This window comes from Pyrus communis, chromosome 8, assembly GCF_041283825.1.
Source record: "Pyrus communis isolate YQ-2024b chromosome 8, ASM4128382v1, whole genome shotgun sequence".
Lineage (NCBI taxonomy): Eukaryota > Viridiplantae > Streptophyta > Magnoliopsida > Rosales > Rosaceae > Pyrus > Pyrus communis.
The window spans coordinates 5,182,927-5,198,343 of NC_142572.1; the positions used below are offsets into that span (position 1 = coordinate 5,182,927).

The following is a 15,417-nucleotide window of genomic DNA, read 5'->3' on the forward strand; positions in this document are numbered from 1 at the left end:
AGTGAGGAGGTGGGCGTGAATATATAGGGTTGAAAAGTTGGGGAGGAAGAAAGTGCATGGAAGGAGGTGAAGGGTATTGACTGAAAACTTAAAGAAAGAAGGTAAAAGGGGAGAGAGCGAGAGGCCAGTAGGACAATGCGATGCGTATTTTAAAATTTTGGGTTCGTGGAAGGACAGGATCTGAAGACTTCTGATCAAGGACAGTGCTGAGCCAGCTATTAAATTAAGGGCAAATAAAAAGATAGCACAATAATGTAGATGAAGAGGACAAGGTTTAGAGCTCACTGCTCTCACTGTCAGGGAGGAGGAGGAAAATACGCGTCCGTTTTTGTTTGCTTTTATATATATATATATATTTTTTAATTTTTATGTATACCCTTACTTCAAATGTATGGTGGACTTGATTTGGCGGAGGGTGTGACTAAATGCAAAAGTTCACTTCTATTAACGGGTGCAGCTGGTCAAAAATAGACCCGAAACCCCACCTTTTAAAATGAAAAAAAAAATGGAGAAATAAATAAAAATTATTTTTATATGTGAATTGGTTTGTTGATTCTTTAACCTTATCTCATTATATCCATTTATCGTAAGTGGTAGGTTATTTTGATGAATATGTCATTTGTCTTAACTCACTGCATTTAGGTCATCTGCAACCGAAGGGTCCAGAGGGTCAGAAGACCGAAAATAGTCCGAAAACCGTCTCCAACCAAGGGCTAGGCCAGAGGGCTCTGGAATCTAAGAGGTACCCATGGAATCGGAGAGGGCTGGAGGGTTGGCTGCAAGTAGCCAGCCAGCCAGCCCGGGGCTGGCCAGAAATACTGGGAATCCTGTCGGTTATAACCGATAGGAATGCTTAAGAAAAAAAAAATATTCAAATGCAACGGCTAGCGCCGTTGCATTTGAATTTTTTTTTTTATAGTTTTATTATTATTTTTTATTTACAAAATTTTTCCTATAACTTCTATTTTTAATATTTTTTTTAAATTCTATTTTTTCCTATAACTTTTATTTTACGAAATTTGTTTCATTTTTTTTTAAATTCCATTTTTTCCTATAACTTCTATTTCACATAGTTGCTTTATTTTATTTTAAATTCTATTTTTATCCTATAACTTCTATTTCACAAAATTTGTTTCATATTTTTTTTAAATTATATTTTTTTTCCTATAACTTCCTAAGCCATTATACAACATTAAATTAAATTAAGTAACATGAAACAACATTAAACAATATGAAATAACATTAAATAACATTAACCAACATACAAATTATACAACATAAAAAAAAAACATTTAACAACATGAAACTTAAACAACATTTTAAAAAACATTTAATAACATAAAACTTAAACGCCTACTACATGCTTCTTTTGGCCCAAAGATGTGCAACAAGATCATGTTGTAGATACTTGTTTGTGGCACGAGAACATATCATTTTATAGCGCCTCATGTACTCATTTATAGAGATACTACCAGTTCTTGGATTGAAGGGCAAATTAGGCCCATATATTTTTGCACGAGCCCTTCTTGACCTATTTGGATCTTCTTGGTCATCATCGAACTCTCCATCAATATACTCATCTCCAACGGCTAGCTGACGTCATTTAGTCATTTTTTTTTAATTTAAGTTGTAGTTTTTAAATAATAAATTATGTTTGGCCCTCGGTTGGAGACGGTTTTTTGTGGCAGGGCTAAAACGAGCCATCTAGTCCTCTGGCCCTCGGTTGGAGACGGAGGCAAATATGGCCTTGTATTGTTCATTAAAATATTATATATCTTAGAGAATCTTGGAGGGCCAGATGGCTAAAAGGAGCCCTCTGGCCAGCAATCGGTTGGAGATGGCCTTAGGTCCACCCTTCCCCTTCCCTTACCTTGTAGTTTAAATAAATTGAGTTTAGATTTTATCATTTGTCAAAATAAACTAGTCGCCTCTTTAAACTGATTTCTAGCTTCGTCATTGCTTGAGCAGGTTAGTGAATGATACATAAATCATATTTATCAGATGTTAATATATTCCCGACTTTATGTGGCAATATTTATCAATCTTACTATAGTCCGAGTTTGAATTTCGTTTTTTTTTCTTTTAATGTATTAAGACCTACTTGAACCCTTAGAGTAAAACTCAAATTTGAGGTTCTAAATTTACCCCAACTTGCTTCAACCCTTAGGAAAAATATGAGTTTTAACCCAAAATTCATTTCTGGGGTAAATTTAGGCTAGGATTTCCCAGGTTAGTGGGGTTGGCCCACTATATGGGTATTTTTTTAATTATATTTATAAATTCATTGAATCTAACAGCTAAGATTTAATATGATTAAATTCAACAGTAAAAAAAAGAATCTAGCTATCCAAATTTAAATACAATGGCTAAAGTAAATAATAAAAAAAATATATTATGTGTTTCATATTATTTCAATGTTTCACAATTTCATGATGTCAATTTAGTGATTTTTTTAATATTTATCAAAATCTAAATATTTTTAGGTTAAAATGTTCATAAAATTAAATTAGGATAGTCTACATAATTTTTTTTTAATGTAGTCTACATAATTTTTTTTTAATGTTACTTTAAGGAAAAAAATTATTCAAAATTCATTTTTTAATAATATTCAAAATGTAAGGCTTGGAGGAGAAAAATTGTTTCTAAGTTAAAAATTCTAGGTTTTAACTCAATAATTGGAGACGGTTTAATAAGTGATGAATCAGAAAGTAAATTTTGAAATTATCATTTCAAATATTTCTTATATAGCAACACTTTGTTGTATAAAAGATGACTAATAAGCTGTTAAACTAATAGTAGCGTAGATGTGAGCAACCTTGGGAACTAAAATGGGCTACGTATACAGTGTTTATATGAACAACTATATCATGAGTCGGAATGATGGAAAGTTCTACATACCCAGCAATAGTGTTGTGTTGTGAGAGGTGAGTTGTCGGGGCTAAATTGCGACAATCTGAGCTTTGTCGGGTACTAAACTGGGTCAGTTGAATTAGTTAATTATGCACGTGTGGATTCGAAGAAGAACTTAAATAACATAGGTATACGAGATTTTTCTTACCAATAAAATAAGGATATATGTACAAACATTTATACATACCTTTATCTCATCAACACAAAACATCAATATAACAGTGTACTCATGCAATGTAAGTCATTTTCGTTGATTAGAGACTAGAGGGTGCATGAGTTGTGCATATGTGTGCTGCCCAAGGGTGCATATGTAGATAAGAGACCTTTAGAGTAGTTCCATCAGGGCTTGATAACCCGACACCCAGTCCCCCAAACTGCCCAGCACCCAGCTAAAATTGTTAGATCCGACATTGCCCAGGGGAGAAGATCCTCTATACCTTATATGTACATGTCCACCTCTAATTAGCACGAGGCCTTTTAAGAGCTCACTGGCTTCGGGTTCCATCAAAACTCTAAAGTTAAGCAAGTTCACGTGTGAGCAATCACATGATGGGTGATCCACTAGAAAGTTCTCGTGTAAGTTCCCAAAAACAAAACCGTGAGGGTGTGGTCGAGGCCCAAAGTGGACAATATCGTGCTACGTCAGAGTCGAGCTTGGGTCGAAATATGACAATTTGGTATCAGAGCTAATCCTTGGCCCAATGTGTGCCAACGAGGACATCGGGCCCTTCAGGGGATGGATTGTTAGATCCCACATCGCTCATAGGAGAGGATCATCTATGCCTTATATGTATATACCCACCTCCATTTAGCATGAGGCTTTTTGGGAGCTCACTGGCTTCGGGGTCCATCAGAACTTCGAAGTTAAGCGAGTTCACGCGAGAGCAATCCCATGATGGGTGACCAACTGGGAAGTTCTCGTGTGAGTTCCCAAAAACAAAATCGTGAAGGCGTGGTCAAGGCCCAAAGCAGACAATATCGTGCTACGGCGGAGTCAAGCCCGGGATGTGGTGGAGCCTGGGTCGATGCCATGTGTTGATCTTGGATGTATGTCGGGATCGAGGCATGACAAAAACCCTCAAGCCCAGCCTAAGCCATGTAAGAGACCGACCCAGAATCGATAGACCCATGAGACGGCCTACATGACGCCAACTGATGTCAGCCACTTTTTTTTTTTTGGCCCCAGAGAGGGAGTTGTTGTGGAGGCTGAGGAGCAGAGCTGGTAGAGGCAGGAGAAGGTGTTGAGAAAGAAGGAGCCATGGAGGGAGAAGGACGGGAAGACGAAGCGAACGATGAAAAGGTGTGGAGATGCAAAAATTTTAAATATTTGAAGGACAGGAGGTGTGGAGATGCAATAGTCGAAGCTCGTTGAGGGTGTAGATGAGCTTGTTGTTGAGGTCGGCTTGGGATTTCGGTGTCGGAGAATGGGAGAAGGAGGTTTGGAGGCAGCAGTGGAAATGAAAGGGAAGTGCAGGGGTGGACGGCGGTGGGGACAAGGAAGAGGTGTGGAAGATGAGAAAATAAAAATATTTTAATATTTTAATAATATTATTACTATTTTTTTTTATAAAGTTAGAAATTAAAAATAAAATTATTTTTATTATTATTTGATAATAAAAAAATATTTTAATAAAATTAACTAGGCTATTTTTTGTTAGGAGGTGGAGATGCATTTGGCCTATTACTGTTCATTGAGGTCTATAACTATTCACTGAGTGGATTAAATAGGCTGGGTGCTAGCGCATTTTTTTAGGGGTAGAGTTGCTCTTAAGGGCATGAACTCTCTTTTTAACCAAAATGGTTCCTAAGATTTGTATAACTCCTCACTTTGGTCCTTGATATTTGAAATCAATAGAAGTGATTCCTAAGATTGTTCACCATCAATCATTTTGAACATTGGGTGAAAAATAATGTTAAATAAGGATCAAAATTACCCTCAATTTAATAAACAATAGGCCAAAATAATTTGACTAAAATTGAAGGTATTGTTGTCATTTTATTCTTATTTTATGGAGATTTTTCACGAAATGACCAAAATGATTGAGTTTGGACAAACTTAGTAACCAATTATATCTATTTCAAATCTCAGGGACTAAAGTGAAGAGTTATGCAAATGTCAGAGATTATTTTGGCTAAAAGGCCTCTTTTTTTTTTCTTTTTTTTTATTTTTTATTTTTTTTAATGGAGATTAGTTATGGGGTTCACGCCATATCGAATTTCAACGATTCAAACCATTCTTTGATCATCCTTACAAAATCTTAGCCAAATTGAAAATATTTGAAACATCTAATAGAGTTCAAAAAAATTGATGAAAAATTTATTTTATAAGAAACAATGAAATATCATTGTGATAACAGAAATATAATAGGCAAATGATTTTGGATTGAATTGAATTTTTGAAGAATAATCTATTAATCGAGACTTACAAAATTGAAAGTTCGGATCGTTGAAGTGTGATATAGAGTATGTCCCACTCCTAGTCCATATTTTCTGAAAAATAAAAATAGAGATCCGTTTTCTTAGAGGGGATTGTCTGTCGATAATTGGATGTTCGGCCAGTTCACAGCCACATATGCGGCCTGTGGAAGTCATCAGATTTAAGGAATTGGATTTGTATGGTCGGCTAGCTCCCTGGACAGTGTCGACTGTGCTCAAAGGAATAATGGTTTGCAAGGACATAAACCTACCAGCACGCTGGCATGATAATAATTTTAACAAACAATAAAAGAGAGGAGAAGGGACATTCATACATTGTATAAGGGGAACTTGTTGATGTATACATTATTTCTAGCTTCTCAACCGTGCGAAAATTATCGTATGTGACAGTTATATTACGCGTTATGGTTAGTAATTAATATTATGTGACATGATAACAATAATGTTATTAATTTAGTTGCACAAATTATGTATTAAAGTCAATCTACACCCCTCATTTACCTTGAATTTTAACATAAAACTCAAACTATATAATGTATAGTTTGTTCAAAAATTGTTTTTCTTTAAACTAATAAATTCGGTAGTAAAAGTGGGAATTATGTCTAAGTTTGGTAATTTTGGATAATACTTGCCTTTGCACGTATAACTCGTAACCCTTTTAAACAAATCAAAATTTGGCATGCTTAGAGAAACTATCCTTTTATGGTTTTAATGAAATAATTTTGTACATAATATCATACTGTAATTTGTAGTTTATTTTCATGAAGAAATTATTGTCCACCTCTTTTGAGGTGTAGATTAACTTTATATGTATTTTGCCACGTTTGCCATTAGAATTGATTTTTGTGTTAGACTTTGGGACATACCCCAAGATAACTAAACATAACAAAACAATACCATGCTGATAAGGATTAAAAGAAAAGAAAATTAATGAAAAATGTTTGAAAATTTTGAGTTTTAATAATAAGGACAAAATAAAGAGTAAAGTGAATAGTATCAAGATTAACTTTTTAGTGTAAAAATGTAATTTTTTGTTAAAGTGAGAATTTTTCATTAAAGTTCCCTTAAAAGAATTAACAAAATAATGTAGTTTTATTATTTTTTAATGTGATACAAAAGAATTAAAAAATATTTAAATACCAAAATACAGCTCCCTAATGTTTATACTCCCTCTAGTATTGTAAATATACCCTAATATTAATTCGTATTTCCTCTAAACCAAAGTAGAACAAGTTGAAGTCGAAGGGTCGTACAAAGCAGGAAGCAAGTACTTCTTCCCATTAGATCCATGAGCATTGTAGCTAGCTCCGGTTGTGGGGTCCACCAGTAGGTCCCCAGCGTAACCAGGATAGGACCCTTTGCCGTAGACCCCGGGGCAAGCGGAAGCAGCTTCCAAAGGAGCCTCCTTCGGACCCTGGAAGTAGCCATTTCCGAAGGGGTTGGTCACGGTCCCCGCCAAAAGACTAGCCAGGTTGATCACCATGCCGTCCAGGCCCACGTCGTTGTTGGGAGCCACGAGAGGTGGGCTCTGGGGTCCATAGATGGGCTGGTGGAACGGCCACGCGCATTGCCCTGGGCATTGGGTCTCAGAGTTTCCGACCCAAATGTAAGTAAACTTGGTTTTTGATCCTCTGATTTGACTACCGCCGTTGGATGAGCCGTGGGTCCCGCACTGGTTCATGCAAAACCCATCGACTAGAACATCAGACGATGTCAAAACGACATTGATCCCGTAGTTTTGGGCGTCCTTCGAGGCCAGCTGTTGGATCTGGCGGGAAGTGAGGGATTTTCCAAGAGAGTAATTTTCATCAAGAATTTGGGTTCCCAGGGAGAGGGAGAGAGATGAAGAGGGTTTTTTCGAGAGGTGGTAGTATTTCTCTATGGACTTCCACCATGTGGCGACGGACGGTTGGTCGGAGGTGGGTTTGGATAGGGAGGTGAGAAAATCGGAAACGATTGCACGCTGGGAGGGGGTGAAGCGGCCGTACCAGATCAAGTTGACGGAGAATGTTCCGGTGAGAAGAGGGCCGTTGTGGTACTGGAATTGCATTTGGTTTTGGTCCGAAGTTTCAGCAAGGCTCCTAGCTGCTGAGCTGAAATGAAACAAAGAAAATACAAGGGCTAGTTTCAAAATTGCAAAAGCTGCCATGGTTTTTTTTTTTTTTTTTCCTAAAAAAATGTGATTAAATTTGGTTCTTGGGATCTTAATGGAGCTGAAGATCTTGTGGAGTGAGATGGAAATGGAGTGAGGAGGGGGGAGTTAATATATGGGGCTGAAGAGTTGGGTAGGAAGAAAGTGCATGGAAGGAGGCGAAGGATATTGACTGAAAAGTTAAAGAAAGATAGTAAAAGAGGGCAGACTGAGAGGCCAGCAGGACAACGCGTTGCGTATTTTAAAATTTTGGGTTCGTGGAAGGAAAGGATCTGGAGACTTATGATTAAGGTCAGTGTTGAGCCAACTAAGGGATTAAGGTCAGTGTTGAGCCAACTAAGGGATTAAGGACAAATAAAAAGACAGCACAGATGAAGAAGACAAAGTTTTGGGCCCACTCCTCTCGCTGTCAGGGTGGACGAGGACAAAAACGCGTCCGTTTTGTTTGCTTTTTATGTGTATACCCTTATTTCAAGGGTATGGTGGACTTTATGTGGCGGAGGGTGTGACTAAATTGTTAATGTTTTTTGTCCTGCAACTAAATGCAAAAAGTCGCGACAGCTATTAAACGGGTGCAGCTGGTCAAAAATGGATCCAAAACGACGTTAAGTCTACACCTTTTAACATTTTAAAAATGGAGGGACAAAGAAACCGAATAAACGAATATTATATGGTAATGTTTAGGAAGGAAATATGAATTTAGGAATACTATGGATATAATTTGTATTAAATAAGATTTTTCTTTTTTGTACAGATATGAATATTCTTCCTACAATACTTTCCATCAAGTGAATGCAAGAATATCCCGATGGGATGGGAAATTTACTTCACAAGATATATACGTGTTGACTCTAAAAATTACAAAACTTACGTGGCGCGCAGGCCGAGTAACTAATAAGCTAACTACGTCCTTCGGTCGAATGCGGGGCGTGCCAACTCGTCGGCCGAGCTTGGCCGAGGAGTAAAATTTGTTGATGTAGCTTTGAGCGCGTCGTTGACTTCTCTATCTTGCGATTGCGACCGAGGAAGGAACACTCTCGGTCTCTGGGTTCTACAGCCTGAAGACAAGGCTGCTAATTCTGCGGAGTTCACAAATCGTCCGAGCCCGATTCGGTCACTGTGATTATATTCGTAAGAGTATAAGCACGTCGAATCGAGACCAAACTATATGGGCACAGGTACTCAAACGTGATGTATGTCTTGATGGTAAACGTAGTTCGGCCGTCGGAATGCCGAACCCTGAAACTCACTTGTGAGTATCCAATCATAAAACCACTCGGCGTCCAGTACGCCGAGCAACGCAATTCGTAACACCTGACTATGCCGAGAAGGCTAGCAAGGTGACCTCTGCCAATAAAGGTTCGAAAACCCCTTTCGGCCGAGACTTAGATAGATAACCGGTCGACCTCGACGCAGTGCTGTTTATCCAAACTGAAGGTGCTTCTTGGTCGGCTGATTCTGCGGCAACAGTGCTGTTTATCCAACCTGAAGGTGCTCGCCGGGTGCTTCCACAGTGCTGTTTATCCAAACTGAAGGTGTGTCGGCAGGAAAAGAAAAGGAAAAATCTCAAGGTGTTTGAGAGGTTTTGCGCAGGGCAATTGTATGCTGATTTTGAAGGGACTATTCTGTTGCATGATTTCTTGTATTTATAGTGCCCCATTCCTCGAAACCAATTCTGATTTGGATTGGGAGTCCTTGTCCCATTTCGCCTCTAACTCGAACAAACCTACTCCTACTGGGATTCTGAATTTTCCTTCTTTTCGGGACTCCATTCCTTACCGGTCGAGAATCCTGGTCGCACTAGGACTTCCTCGACCTTTTCTATTTATTCGGACTACTTAGGATAGGATTTGGCCGACCCTGCCAGCTTGCCCGGGACTTATTATTCGGCCCATAGTATTTATCATCACCTTGGGCCGAGCACATCCTGCTGCTCGGCCCAACAATAATATTTTGGGCCCAAACATTGCCCCCTCGCTTCTGAGGTCGCCGACTGTTAACTCTTGGTCAGGCCTCGGCCTTGAAGAAGCGAAAACGTTTATTGCTTTTTTGGACTTTACTTCCTTAATGACCGTTATTCCTGCGCATTTATGAGACATGATTGCACTTTCCTCGTTGCCCCCAACGCGTGGCCACGTGTCGATTCTCCGCCGCTCTTAAAACTTTCAATCATGGGCCTCGAGACCGTGCACTAACTGGAACGTCTTATCCTCATTAATGCATTAAAATTGGCGTCGCACGCAATCGTGCATCCTGGATTTTCGACTCCTCGATCCCCTCTTCGCAGATTCCCAAAATATCCGAAATGATTGGAACCTTTCCCAGTTAAATTTCCCCCCAAATTGAACCAGTGCTTTTCGAATTCCAGTGCCTTTCGAATTCCAGACGTTTGATATTCATTCTGAAAAGCCTATAAATACCCACATTTCTGCCATTCGCATCTTACGCTTTCAAAAACTCCAAAATCCCAATTTTATCATACTTATTCGTTTAAGCAAAAATCCTTCCAGTTCTTCCATCTGCGATTTCTTCTCCAGTTTTCCCCTCTGCAATCCCTTCTTCTTCCAAACTATCTCCTATCATCTCTTCCAATGGCCTCCTTTATCTCAAAACTCTCCGATGAAATCAACAAGTGTAAAGACTTCATCGATCGGAGCGCAAACAAAACACTACGCTTCGAGAACGACATGGCCACTACTCATCAGATCCTGGGCCCCCTCTTCAGAGATACAGTGCCGTCGTGCATCACCACCCTTCTCAAGGAGCAGTGCCTAACACCCCTGTTTCAAGGGTTTGACTGGTCGAAATGGTGCTTGGCTCGGCCTCAAGGAGCTTGGCCCTCGACCACCACAGCTTGGGCCGCCTGGGTGGACCGAATGAGATCCTACTTCGACGAGGAGTGGAAAGCCCTTGGTATCTATGATGCCATCCTGCTCTCGACCATGGAGATTACCATGGACAAGGAGTTGCTTATGGCGGCCTTGACTCTATGGTGTTCGGCCACCAACACCATGGTCCTTCCATTCGGCCCTCTCGGCCCTACAATCCTTGACATCTCGGCCATTCTTGGGACTCCACCATCCGGCCTCCCAATCGACGCCGCTCTTTCTGGATGCCCCTCCCTCCTCGACCTGAAGGCGCTTTTGGACGAGCGGGCCGTTGAAACGCTCAGCCGAGGCGATCGGGAGCCTTCAAGAGTTCAGAAGCTTCATAAGAACTTCTTCAACTACAATACTCTGATTCTCCACTTTGTCGGCCGAGGCGAAGAGAGTCTCAGGAAGGGAGAACATGAAGCCTTCCTCTTCTATTGGTACAACAAATTTATTTGTTGTACCAGGTCGAACAAGTGTTTGGTCGAGAATATGCCGGTGGCCCAGGCCCTGGCTAGTGGTCACTCTCTGGCGCTCAGCCCGGCTATTCTCGCCAACGTCTTTCGTTGCTTGGCCGAGACGACCATCAACAAGATTGACCCGCACCAGAACGGGCCGCTCTGGGTTTTCCAGCTCTGGCTGCAGGTCTATTTTTCTATTCTTCGGCCTGAGGTCCCCATTTTCCAACGCTCGGTCGCCCTCGGCCCCCAACCGGCCTCTCGACTGGCTCCTCCTCACCGGGCTGACGAGGTCCTTAAGCATTTTTTCAGTCTCGATGTTCTTTCGGACGACGAGTTCCTGGTGTGCCGGCGCCAGGAGTACCCTGCTTCGATCGGGCTCCTGACCGCAGCTTGGGCCGAGGCTGAGGATGCGGGTCTCCGTCAGTCCTGGGGGTCAATCGTACTGGCTCGCGACCTTCCCCTTGGTTGCGATGCTCGCCGAGCCAGTTGAGAGGTTTACCAGCCCCACTTTGTCGCCCGGCAGCTCGGCTACCTCCAAGGTTGCCCCGTACCCCTGATCGTCTCTCGTTCCCTCCTGAGCCGGGGACGTCTTTCTGGTTCTTCCGAGAGGGAGTGCCGGACGACGGAGCAAGAGTTTCAGGATCGGTGCAAGAAGTTCCGTCTTCGGCCAACCGTTCCGGAATCCTTGGGCACCGACACTTTTGGGGACTGGTGGGACGAGTACACCGGCGACTTCTTCGGCGCCTTGGCCGAAGACGTGGTGAGCAAAGTGTTTGGTGACCGGCCCAGACCAGCGCCCTCGACCCAACCTAAGGAGTCGGTCCAAGGTATATTATTGACTAATTACTTTGCTACTTCAGAAAAAGAAAAACTCACTTGTCCTCGTTACTAATTACTTTGCTACTTCAGAAAAAGAAAAACTCACTTGTCATCGTTACTAATTACTTTGCTATTTCAGGGGGTCGCGGGTCGAGGACGGTCGAGGTGGTCGCCGCAGTGGCAAGGGCAAAGAAGGTGCCCACGAAGAGGACCCTTGTCACCGAGCGGACGGTCCCTGCCAAACGCCCCCACAGAAGGCCCGAGCCGGCAGAGGAGGCCCCTCGCCCTTCTAAACGCGTCAAGAAATTGGCGAAGAAGGGCGACCGGGAAATTCATGTTGTCCCCAGTGACACTACTGGGACGCCTGCTCCTGCCGGTTCTCCATCTGTGCCGGCTGCCCCGGCATTTCCAACCCCGATTCCTCCAGCCGTCTCCCTGGCCGATCCAATCGTCGCACCCGCTCCACTTTCGGAGCCGGTCATGGCGCCTGAAATGGGGAAGTCGGTTGCGCCTGCCGAAGCACCTTCGACTCCAAAGGTCGTTTTGGAGGTATAATTCTGCTTTCACTTATTTCTTTAGGTTTCTGGTCGTAATGTTAAATGTTTTCTCCTTTTGTTCAGGATGTCGAGAGCGAGAGTGACGAAGTCCCGCTGCAACGTCGCCGTCGACCAGTCAACTCTCCTCCCATCCATCCTCCTCCGGTCGTCGAGGCGACCGCTCGACCATGTCCTGCGGCGGATCGTGGCAAGAGACCTATGGCCGATCCTGAGGCCACGGCCGAAACGCCGATCCACCCGCAGGACGAAGACCCTCCCATTCCTCCACAGGAAGTCTCTTCGGCCTTTGTAAGTCTTGTTTCTTTTGTGTTGATTTTCTTTCGTGACACATGTTTTTTAAAAAGACTATTAAATGTCAGGTGCCTGAACATTCATTTCATCGGCAATTTTATGCGCCGAGGGGCGTTGTCTATATTTCCTGGCCGCCTTCGTGGCCATCAAATGTAGATGACCTCCATCGACCGCGTGAATTACGTAGCGGTCTAAGGCACTGGGCTCGGCCATTAAGTTCCCTGGGTTCGAGCAATGACCCAGAGGGCATGGTCGAAGTCTCCTCTCGGCAGGTCTAAAACAATCCCCTTTTTCTTTATGCGCTATATCACGACGTCTTACTTTCCTTCACAAAGTTTCCCTTTCATGTGCAGCCATCGTGGGAAGTGGAGCTCGACGCTCTTCTTCAGAGCACGACCGGTGAGGCCGAGAGGAGACTGCTCCCGCCGAACCAGCCGGCGCCGTGCCCGAGGCCGAAGTCTTCGTGAAGCTGCACGAAGTTCTGTCTCTTAATGCCTCCCAAGCTCTCCGATGCAAGGGCCTTGACTCTGTTGGAGAGTGTCTTAATGACCTCGCCAGCGGTGGTCACCTGAGCCCGGAGGGCATCTCTTTCCTCACCGACCTCCTGGAGCGGACTCGGCAACACTTTCTTATCTTCGAGCGTGCCCTACAAGCCGAGGACTATTTGAAGGTGGCCAAGGTCGCACATGAGGCTGGCCGAGTAGAGATGGAGGCTTTCAAGGCAAAGAAAGCAAAGCTGACCGAGTTTGATCGCCAGATCTCTGACCTCCAGCGTCAGATTTCTGACCTTCAACGGCAAAGGTCGGCTGCTGCTTCCGAGCTTGAGAAGGATTTTGAGGCTAACAAGGCTCGGTTGACGGCCTTCGCTGCCAGCGCACGGCGTATCCAGCAACTGCAGTGCAACAAGAAGACGCGGCAGGCTGAGATAATTTTGAGCGAAGCGAAGTGGCTGGAGCTGAAAGCTGCCCTTGAGACTTTCCTCCCCTCGACCCCTTAGGAATTTAATCATTGTATTTGTTCTCTTGTAATGATTCTTTTGTTATCAATACAATGGTTATTTTGCTATCAATACAATGGTCGTTTTGCTGTCAATACAATGGACTTACTCTTGCATTTCCCATGTAATTGGGTAGTACTTCTTTAAAAACTTTCCATTAATCGGCAATTTGTGAACTGAACCCGTCCGATCTCTTAAATGATATGCCCCCTTGCCGAGGATTTTGTGAACGATGAATGGCCCTTCCCAATTTGGTGACCACTTACCAAATCTGGGGTCTTTAATCCCAACAGGCAACACAGTTTGCCAAACCAATTCTCCTTCGCCGAACGTTTTTTGTCTTACACGCTGATTATACGCTCGTTCGGCAATTTTCTTTTGTGCTACCAATAAGTTTCCCGCGTTGATTCAACTTTCTTCTAAGTCTTCTAACTCTTGTCTCATCGCTTGACTATATTCAATACTGCACACATCACTCTGCTCGATTAGTCGCAACGAGCTTATACTCAATTCGACCGGTAACATAGCGTCGTGTCCATAAGTTAACGCGTAAGGAGTGGTTCCAATGGCCGACCGGGGTGAAGTTCGGTATGCCCATAATGCTTCATTTAACTTCAAATGCCACAACCAAGGTTTCTCTTTTACCATTTTTTCAAGGATGCCGATCAACACTTTATTGCTTGCCTCGGCCTGCCCGTTTGCCTGTGGGTAGTATGGCGTAGACTGCTCGAGTCGGATATTCAATCTTGCCGCGTATTCCTTAAACCTATCGACCGTAAATATAGTGCCATTATCAGTTATGATCGTTTCTAGCACGCCGAATCTGGTCACAATATTCTCCTCTACGAAGTTGCATACCTCTTTAGCAGTTAATTCGGCGTATGACCTTGCCTCAACCCACTTAGTGAAATAGTCAGTTGCTACAATTATCCACGCGTGTTTCGCTGCCCCCGATGATGGCGTGATTTTGCCAATTACATCCATTGCCCAACCCCTGAACGGCCATGGTTTAGTAACCGAGTGTAGTAATTCGGTCGGGGCTCTCTGCACGGGTCCATGAATTTGGCATGATACGCATCTCCGTGCATATTCGATGCAATCCTTTAATATATTAGGCCAAAAATAACCGTGTCGTCGGAGCAACCAGCGCATCTTTCGTCCAGACTGGTGTGCCCCGCAAATTCCTTCATGTACTTCGGCAATTGCTTGGGCAGCCTCGTGTGGGCCGAGGCACAATAGTAGTAAACCATCCTCGCCCTTGCGATATAATTCATTTTGATACGACACGTAATTCGTGGCGAGCACCTTCGTTCTTCGGTCGTGCTTCCTATTGGGGTTATCGAGGTACCGTAACATCGTCTTTCTCCAATCATCTGGTTCTACTTCGACGGCACATACCTCTATGGGATCTCCTCGTTCTAGTAGTGATGGGAGCGACATTACCCTTGTACGTATTACGTGCGCGCGTTGGAGAGTTTGCTGATTGATCAAGGTGGGGTACAAGCGTTGACCCGTGTTCGCAATTCCCATAATTCGACCTAGTTTGCCCCCCATGAGTTGTGCTCCGGAGGCGATCTGGGCGAGTTCGTCGGCGTCAGTATTGTGAATACGTGAAATGTGTTGAAATATGATTCGTTCGAACGACTCGGCCAGGTAGGTGGCGACCATGTGATAGGGAGCTAAAGTACAACTCATGCAACGAAACACGCCGTTCAGTTGGTTAATCACAAGTTCAGAATCACCAAGGACGAGAACGCGGGGGGCCCGCAGATCGTGTAAGACATGGAGGCCGATAATGAGGGCTTCATACTCGGCCTGATTATTGGTGCAGCTGAAATCTAGCTTGAGGGAAAAATACCATCGGCAGTGGTCAGGCGACTGAATTGCGATACCGACACCTACCGAGGTCGAAGTACTGGAACCA

General features: G+C 43.3%; 1 protein-coding gene across 1 annotated transcript; it reads right to left on the bottom strand.

The window, feature by feature from the left end:
* Positions 1-6,419: 6,419 nt before the first annotated feature.
* Positions 6,420-7,660, bottom strand: LOC137718402 (protein PHOSPHATE-INDUCED 1-like). The gene has a single exon (XM_068457942.2). It carries the CDS (start codon positions 7,493-7,495, stop codon positions 6,560-6,562), a length of 936 nt encoding a protein of 311 aa, XP_068314043.2. The 5' UTR covers positions 7,496-7,660; the 3' UTR covers positions 6,420-6,559.
* Between the last annotated feature and the right edge of the window lie 7,757 nt (positions 7,661-15,417).

Coding starts and splice junctions, on each gene's coding strand:
- LOC137718402 (XM_068457942.2), bottom strand. CDS start 7,495: ATGGCAGCTTTTGCAATTTTGAAACTAGCCCTTGTATTTTCTTTGTTT.